The sequence below is a fragment of the Ciconia boyciana genome, chromosome 1, assembly GCF_034638445.1.
Source record: "Ciconia boyciana chromosome 1, ASM3463844v1, whole genome shotgun sequence".
NCBI lineage: Eukaryota > Metazoa > Chordata > Aves > Ciconiiformes > Ciconiidae > Ciconia > Ciconia boyciana.
In genome coordinates, this window is record NC_132934.1 from 87,488,628 (window position 1) to 87,497,420 (window position 8,793).

The following is an 8,793-nucleotide window of genomic DNA, read 5'->3' on the forward strand; positions in this document are numbered from 1 at the left end:
CCCCGCCCCGCAGCAGACCAGGCGTCTGATGTTGCCGGCCGAGCCACTCAGCGAGCAGGAGCGGCGGCACTAGCCAATGGGTGGGGGTGGGGGCGGAGCCGAGGCCGGGCGCATGCGCCGGCGCGGGCCGGCAGGGAGGTCTGCACGTGTGGCGGCGGGCCCAGTGCTGCGGCGCCATGGGGCGGAAGCTGGACCTCACTAGGAAGGAGAAGCGCGGCCCCGGGCGCAAGGCCCGCAAGCAGCAGGGGGCCGAGGTGGAGCTGGCCCGCTTCCTGCTGCCAGGTAAGTCTGGCCTGGTCCGGTCTGGTGCTGCCTCGTGGCGCTGGTGCGAGCTGCCTGACCGCCACGTGTCTTTCCTCAGAGCCGGAGACCGGCAGGAAGAAGCTCTCCAGTCACGGGCGGAAGAGGTAAGGGCAGGGCGGGGGGGCGCGGTGGCGGCCGGGCCGGGTCGGGGCTGACCGCCGCTTCCCCTCCCGATCCAGGGCTGCGAAGAGGCGACTGGGAGCGGGCAGTGCCCCGGCGGGGAGGAGGCTGCTCGGAGGAGGAGGAGGGCGAGAGCCGGCAGGTGAGTGCTGGGCGGGGCGGGGGACCGGCAGCCACCCTGCCCTGCTGCCTCCCGGGGCACTCCCCTGCCACCGACCGGCTCCGGTCTTTTTTTTTATGGCATGGGACAGGTGGAATTTCGTTATTTTAAACGAATTTATCCTAATTTCTGGTCCCTGCTGTGCCAGGTGGCAGTGCTGTCTGAAGAACAAACCAGTAAAAGGTCTCTCTTACATGTGTTAAAGCCGCTTCTGAGTTATTCTCTATTCCCAGCAAGGTTATTGCAGGCAGGTTGGGTAGCTGAGGCTTTTAAGCTTGCTGCGTTATGTCCTGCATAGCCTAGGAAGCTGTCACAGTAGGAAGAAGGAAGGATAGACAAAGATTTGGGAAGGAGGGTACTGTAATGCGTCAGAGCAAATGCCATAAAAACTTTGTAGCTATGTTTTTCTTTAGTAATTCTGGTTAGATCTCTTTAAAACTTAATTGGGGGAGAGGTGAGAATATGCCCTTGTTTATGACTGAGAAAACTGTTGTGGAGAGCAAGCAGTCCCTTCTCTTGGATAGGCAGCTCAGGACTAGGATGAAGGCCTCTTTTGTATAATAACTGAAAAAACAGGGCAGCTGCTTTTGAGAATAACGCCTAACTTTTAACTGCTTCTTCTGCCTCTAGTTAAAGAGCAGGTATCCCTACAGAAGGAGAAACATGCCGTAAAGGCAGCAGGACAAAACCCTCATGGACAGTCTGGCTTCAGTGATGGTAATTCAAAATGGCTGGCTCCGGCCAAAGCCAAGACAATCCCATCTAAAGGAAACAACATGGAGTTATCTAGCGACAGTGAGGTAGAAGAGGGCAGCTGGGAGATGGAGGAGGATGAGGATGGGAGCAGTGAGGAGATGGTTGATGATTACGGCGCCTCGTCATCAGAGGAAAAAGAGGTAGGAGGGTTTTGCCCTTAACTATGCAAGAAATACTTGACTTTGCTGGCTGAAGGGACTCGTGAAGCCTGGGGAAAAAGGGTGACTTTACTGGGGCGTGGATGGTGAGGTGGCAGAGAGCTTTCCCCTTCTTCCATTCACAAGAATGATTTCAAAGTTTAGTAACTGATCCCAGCATAACATTCAGTGCTTTTGTTTGTTGTCCTTTTTAAACAGAGCAGGTAAATTTCACAGATGGTGGGAAGTGAGGGGGCACCTGGGGATATCGTTTCATTACTCTTTTGTCTCTGTTTAGTTGCTGCCTATTGAAAAAGCTGCCCTGAAGCAGAAGTCTGACAGGTGAGGATTTGAGAACATTGCCAGTCAGCAGAGTCTTTCCTGGTTAGATGAGGAGCCTGTGTTGTTCATTCTTCTGTCCTCTCTGCCATCTGAGAAATGGTAGTTGGGAAGTGCCTGTGTGATGCTGTTCTCGTTTAAATCATCTGTTCTGTTCTTTGTCCTTAGGGGAGGCCTCGATGAAGATAACAGTGAAGAGGAGGAGGAGGTGGCAGAGGAGGCAGTAGAGGACGCAAGCAGGCAGAAAATGGGACAGAAGGAGGAAGAGAGCCCAGATCTACAGCTCAACCTGGATATAGACGAACAATTTAAGCTGCCAACTAATGAACAGATTGAGAGAGAGGATATCCTTTTTATCTGTGACATCTATAAGCCATATGCGTGCAGCAGCATGGGGCCTGGATACAACTAAAGAGCTTCATTTGGACTTTATCACGAGTATTGCTTAGCAAGAGTTTTGTGTATGACAAGGTATTTTCAGATGAGCTGCCCTAATAGATAGTATACAACGCTGTGCTTCTGTACACAGTTAGGAAATCTGTTACGCCCTGTACGGAGCTTGGAGTCTGCCCAAATTTCCTTTCTAGTCCTAAATGCACATGGGTATCTTATCATGTAGTTCATTCCTCTGTACCCTGATTTTCCTGGGAGGTGTTTGTCTAACCTGTTCCTAGAGCCTCTGATGACAGCAATTCCAGCATCCAAAGTGCTTGCTTTTGGGCTTTGGTGATTTTAATTTCCTGCCCCCCAGTACAATTTAATCCTGCCTCTTCTCATTCTCCTCTATACCCCTTAGTTGCCCTTGGGAAACTTCTAGTCTCCTTTCTGCTACAGGTAACGTTTTCAGTATTACAAGACTTTTTTGTTGTCTTCTTTTTCCTACTTTTTTCTGTTTATCTAAAGGAACTAACCAAATTCTTTTAAATACCTTGTAGTCTCTGCCTTGTGAACTTTTTTGTCCAGTTCCATCCTTTGAATCCCCCCTCTGCTGAGCTCCGATGAAAGCGTATTCTAACAAGGCTTTTCTGGTGCAGGTCCTGTTGTGACACAGGAGTCTTGCGTGACTGATTGTGCTTGTGAAGAGCCTGTGTGTGAGTTTCTTGGCTGTTTATGATTCCTTAATGGTCTTTCTACCTGCTGAGCCACCTGACCTGCACATCATTCACCAGCGCATCAAGGGCAACATAGAGGTGCTGCAGGACTTTGTGGTGAAGCGGGAGGAAGGACACACGCGACAGGAGTACCTCGCATTGTTGCGTCGGGACATGGCCGCCTACTATTCCTACAGTGACTTCTTGCTCACGAAGCTTATGGACATCTTCCCACTCCCTGAGGTAGGATCCTGCCCTGCCCATATCTTTGCTGACTGATGAGGATTTGGCTGCCTCCTTGGGTCTTCATTTTTATCTCTACTCTCTGTCCCTTCTTTCATCCAGCTGATAAACTTCCTGGAAGCCAATGAGGTTCCTCGCCCTGTGACCATTCGCACCAACACACTCAAGACGCGGCGACGGGACCTGGCGCAGGTGAGCAGGACCTTGTGGTTGTCTTCTGCACTGCCTGTCGCACAGGGTGGTGTCTCAGTCCCATCTCCTTGTCTTGCAGGCTCTAATCAACCGTGGTGTAAATCTCGACCCCTTGGGGAAGTGGTCGAAAACAGGACTTGTTATTTATGACTCCTCTGTGCCCATTGGTGAGATCACCCTTCCTGTCACAGGGCTGAGCTGACCTGTTCTTGGCTTCCTTTCTTTCATGTGTCATCTTCTTTTGTTCTGCCTTCCCTGCCCAGGTGCCACCCCTGAGTATCTGGCTGGGCACTACATGCTGCAAGGAGCCTCCAGTCTCCTCCCTGTCATGGCTCTGGCTCCACAGGAGAATGAACGCATCCTGGATATGTGCTGTGCCCCAGGAGGCAAGACCAGCTACCTAGGTACCACCCTGGAGCCTTGGGTGGGAGGCCTGGGAGGGTGCTCTGTGAAGCGATGAGTTTCTACTGGTCTATACAGAAAGGGGGAACAGGGGGGGACTGAACTTAGGGAAAGGAGGGGGGTGGCTGTCCTTATGGGCAAAAAAAGCACAGGACGTTTTCAGCTCCTTGCTGATGTGTTTTGCCCTCCGGCAGCTCAGCTTATGAAGAACACAGGTATGATCTTGGCCAATGACAGTAATGCTGAGCGGCTACGTAGCGTGGTAGGGAACTTGCATCGGCTGGGAGTCACCAATGCTGTAGTGAGTAACTGTGATGGACGCCAGTTCCCCAAGGTATGTTCCTGCCTGCTTTGGAGTGTCCTTACCATGCTTACCTAGAGCTGCTGTGCTGTCCCTTTAGTAAAGCTGTGTTCTCTAAAGCCACTTGTCAGAGGAGGATGAGCAGAGCTGCTGGGGAGTGCGTTTGTTGTTTGATATGGAGACAGGAAGGTGGACAGGGAGGAGTGAGGGATCTTGCCTGCCTTCCCAGTCTTCTGGTTCCCCTTCTAGTCTTTGTCTTGTTCTGAGTCTCTACCTGTGAGTGTAATTCCAAATGTCCATCTGCCTGTAGGTGCTTGGAGGGTTCGACCGTGTCTTGCTTGATGCTCCTTGTAGCGGAACAGGCATCATTTCCAAGGATCCTGCTGTCAAAACCAACAAGGTGAGTGACAGTGGGGACACAAGATGGGGACCCAAGTATGAGTCATGAGAGGAAGGACTTCGGGGCAGTTTTGTTCTTGAGAGATGCCTGCAATAGGGACACTGATTTTTCCTTCTCTTTCCTATTCTGTGTGTTGTACCAGAGCTAGGTTTTTTGAGGTTAGATCTGCAGAAGATTCCAGAATCTTCTATATCATATGTGCTTTGCTCTCCTGTCACCCCTCCATCCACAATAGAGGCCAGGGGTGCTTCCCTGTGCCTCTAGCATCCTAACCTATCTTTCTCTTTCAGGATGAGAAAGACATCCTGCGCTGTGCTCACCTGCAGAAAGAGCTGATTCTTAGTGCTATAGATTCAGTCAATGCTGCCTCAGAGACAGGGGGCTACGTTGTCTACTGTACTTGCTCTGTCATGGTAAGTCCCTTCCACACTCTGCTGTGGGTCATCTCCTACTCAGGGGACTGGTGAGCTTTGGATCCTAATGCTTAGTCTCTGGCAGGTAGAGGAGAATGAGTGGGTTGTGGATTATGCCCTGAAGAAGCGCAACGTTTGTTTGGTGGCCACAGGCCTGGACTTTGGCAAGGAAGGCTTCACGAGGTGCGTGCCGGGTCACAAGCTGCACAGGTGACTGTTCTTTGGTGACCAGGTTTGAGCAGAGGCGTTCTATCACTTCTCACTCCACTTCCTCCTCCAGGTTCAAGGACCGTCGCTTCCACCCCTCCCTCAAGTCTACGCGGCGTTTCTATCCCCACACGCACAATATGGATGGGTTCTTCATTGCCAAGTTCAAGAAATTCTCTAATGCTATCCCCCAGGCACAAAAAGGTAACCTAGTGCTAGAGCTCAGCTGAGCTGCCTGGGCCTGCTCTCACAGGCTGCTTCCCCTGCAGAAGCCATGTGGGTCCTTCTTATAGCACCTTTCTCTCTTGTTTCAGATGAAGAACCTGCTGTGAAAGCAGCAACTCCATCCGCTGTCCCTAATACTGTCATGGAGCCTCAGCCAAAAAAGAAGAAACTTGAGGGATCAAAAGTTGACAAAGAGCAACAGCTGCCACAGCCTGCTTTGAAGAAGAGACATTTATTGCAGACACAGAGGAGACCCTTGAAAGCTGGCCAGCCTTCTCCCAAAATGATGCGTCCTCAAGTCCCTACTAGGAAGAAGCATAGAGTGAAACCAAATGGACAGTGAGAGGAACTGCTTTTCCAGGTGTTGGGTCCCCTCATTGGAGAGCAAAGGCCGGGGGCTGCTGCAGCTATGTCTGTACTACCTTGTCTTTCCTGCTCTGTGCAGATCATCTCTGCAGCACTGAGCACCTGGGACAGCTATAGCCCCATTTGCTCCTTTCCCTCTGCATCAAGGACTGATGCTCTGACCCATTAAAAGTTTTATAGTCTTGCTCAAGTCCTGTCCTTTTCCCTTGAACATGGAATACAGAATTCTGCTGCATGCCCTTGCTCCTCTGCAACAGAAACCCCTTCCCCTCCCGTCTGATGCTCTGGCATTTCTGGTGGCTGTTCTTACACTCTGCAACACAGATGTTTGTGAAGAAGCAGTGGGTGCTGAAATCCTAGCTGCCCGGATGAAGGTTGTATTGTGTGGTGCCTGTCAGCAGAGTGCTTTGTCGGGGCAGGGCTGGAGCTCCTAGGCCAGTGGTCCTGTGCTGGTCCCTAGTTCCCTGTTGTCACTGTGTGCTCATCCAGTTCACTGTTGTGATTGTCCCCGTTTCACCCTTGTGCTGGTCTCCAGAAGTCTCCTGGTTCTTGGCCTCCCAGACTACAGCAGGGATTGCTGCTGGTCCTGGAGCTGTACAATCACATTCATTCTTTTTGCCTTTTGTTCACCTAGATGTGGTTGCTTCTCCTTGAGACATAACAAGCAGTGGTCTGGACTGTTTCTGTTTAAACATCAGCCCAGGTCCCTTCCCCCTGTTAGTGTGAGCTGATATTTTCTTCTTTGGGTCTACTCTCTAGTGAATAAATCTTTTTCTAGAGACAACTTTATTAATAAAGCTTTCTACCAAGAGTGCTCGCTGGCTTCTGTTCTGCTGCAGTGTGCTTGGAGTTGGGTGTGTAACAGACCTGAGGCATACTCTTGTTTCAATAATTGTTTTGCTAGCTCAGCTCACATGAAGCTTTCCCTTGTTTTGTTTTCCTCACCAAACTTTGGGTTCATGGGAGAACTTGATGTGCTATTCTAGTGTCTCATGTTAAGGACAGCTGAGTGCAGTGGGCTGTAGGATCTAGGGAATCCTTTCTGTCCTGGTCTGCTACGTGTGAGGCCGCTACTTTCCCCGTGTTCAGCAAGTAGTGAGGCTGAGCAGGAACTCCAGAAACTCCTACAGACACATGCACACACACTATAGATGCAACCAGATGTAGACAGATTAGCAGAAACCGGAGAAAAGTTCTGTGGCAGGTGCCCAGGAAAACATGGCACTCGCAAAACATGAAGGGTAAGAACGGCCTAATCCTGTTCTTACTTGCTGGACCATCAAACCTAGAGCGTGCTGGTGGATTGTGTGTCTGTCCAGTATCTGTCTCTCAGACCACTCATCCTACTTACGGGCTAGTCCCGCTTGCAGTTTGCACAAATGCGCGTGCATGCAGAGAAAATGGCTAGGATTAGTTTAATACGAGGCCAGGACAGATGGTGGTAATCAGGTGCAGGGCTCAGCCAGACAATCACACTGACCAGCAGCCAGTCTCTGTGTAACTGGCCCCTTTTATTTATTCCTCCTCTCCATTTCCTATGCTTACTTCTCCCTGATCTAGTTTGATGCCTCCTTTTCCCGTCCTTCCATCCTTCCCCTGAACATCCCATAGTGCGTTTTGCTCCCATAATCCTCCTTAAAACATTACATGATAAACTTTACACAGTCCCACAATTCCCCTCAAACATCCCATAATAAATTTGCTCTTTCCCATAAAGCCCACAATAATTTTGCTTTCTTATCAGTTGTGAAGTTTCTGGCTGAAGCTCTTCAAGGTTGCACTTGAGTGGTTCCTGTAATGGTTCTGTCAGTGTCTCAGGAGTCCTGGTCTTTGTTACAGCCTCTGTTATCTTCTGCTTTTTAGGGCTTACGTATTTGTGTGTTTAATTCATTATAACTCTGGTTTGGGGGGGGGGGGGTTGACTTTGTCTTTTTGTGTTGAATAGCCATTAACCAAATATCCCTGTTGAAAATTACTTTTTCCCCACACTTCCTGGTGAGTTAGGGCAGGGAGGAGCCTCTGAATGCATCCATCTCACTCAGGCTTGTGTGGTGGGGTCTTTGGATTGCCTGACATACAGGACCCGAGAGAATTTTTCCAGGGTCTTTCAGAAAAACTAAATAAATATTAGGTGCGATTAGGAAAGGAATTATTAGACAGCAAAATGGAGAATATTATTGCCTCCCTGTATAAAACGACAGTGCATGCACTTCTTCAGTACTGTGTTTCTAGTGTTCTCCATCTGAAGAAGAATTGAAAAACCGGGAAACGTTCAGAGGAGGACAAGTACATCCAAATTTATGGAATGCTTTCTGTGAGAGGAACAGCTAGAGTCACGGCCTCTTTAAGCTTGGAAAAGAGACCAGGGGAAAGGAGTGATATAACAGCATGTAAAATTGTGAGTGATATGGAGAAGATGGACAGGGAACAACTGCTTGCTGTTTTCCAATAAACAAAACAAAACAAAAAAACCTTGGACCCATCAAATGCACCAAAGATGTAGGTAGCTGTGAAAATCCTTTCTACAGGGTACGGTGGATGCTAGAACCTTATGCAGGTTGAAAACCCAGCTGTATGCACAAGGGAAAAATGTTTTTTGTAAGGGCTGGTAAACACAACTGTCTCAGAAGATCCACGAGCTGTGAACTGCTAGAGGCTGGGAGAGCGTTGTGAGGAGGAATTGCTGCTCGCTTGCCCTGGTCACAAACCCCTCTGTCCTCATTCTGTGCTGGAAACTGATTCCTGGGCTTACATGGACCATTGGTCTGACCCAGCTTAGCAGCTCTTGCATCCCTGGGAGGTGGTCCCACTGCTGCACCTGCCCCTTAGTGCTCCCAAGGTGAGTCCTGAGCTCTGCCTGGCACCTCTTTTCCCTCATCTGGGTCCTTGCTGCACAAGGCTTGTGTTGCTTGTGGCAACAGCAGCTTCCAGGTAGGCTGAGCTGTGCCTCTGCTCCTCCAGCCTTATTTCTTTTCCAGTTCTAGCAGATTTCCCTAGGAGTGATGAAATACAGGATTTTAGCATACAACTCAAAACTGGAGCCATATGTCAATCTTCTAGCTATAGGGTGACTTGAACTTAGAAGGGCTTTTACCTCTGGCAAGCTGTGAGCCTGTCCTTTTGGGAGCGATGCTAACC

The 8,793-nt window shown here is 49.8% G+C and overlaps 1 protein-coding gene across 1 annotated transcript; it reads left to right on the plus strand.

Moving 5' to 3' along the window:
* The first annotated feature begins 110 nt into the window (after positions 1–110).
* Positions 111–6,466, plus strand: NOP2 (NOP2 nucleolar protein). Its single transcript, XM_072880284.1, has 16 exons — positions 111–282; positions 362–407; positions 483–565; positions 1,214–1,479; positions 1,775–1,818; positions 1,984–2,159; positions 2,950–3,149; positions 3,252–3,341; positions 3,421–3,508; positions 3,605–3,745; positions 3,938–4,077; positions 4,355–4,444; positions 4,735–4,857; positions 4,943–5,040; positions 5,138–5,268; positions 5,379–6,466. The coding sequence occupies exons 1-16, from the start codon at positions 177–179 to the stop codon at positions 5,630–5,632; spliced, it is 2,076 nt and encodes a 691-aa protein (XP_072736385.1). The 5' UTR covers positions 111–176; the 3' UTR covers positions 5,633–6,466.
* Positions 6,467–8,793: the final 2,327 nt, after the last annotated feature.

Bases quoted from the DNA above. Each gene is read 5' to 3' on its own strand.
- NOP2 (XM_072880284.1), top strand. From the start codon at position 177: ATGGGGCGGAAGCTGGACCTCACTAGGAAGGAGAAGCGCGGCCCCGGG. The intron at 2,160-2,949 runs ATATCCTTTTTA...TGGTCTTTCTAC, and splicing joins TGAACAGATTGAGAGAGAGG to CTGCTGAGCCACCTGACCTG. The intron at 4,445-4,734 runs GTGAGTGACAGT...TTTCTCTTTCAG, and splicing joins CTGCTGTCAAAACCAACAAG to GATGAGAAAGACATCCTGCG.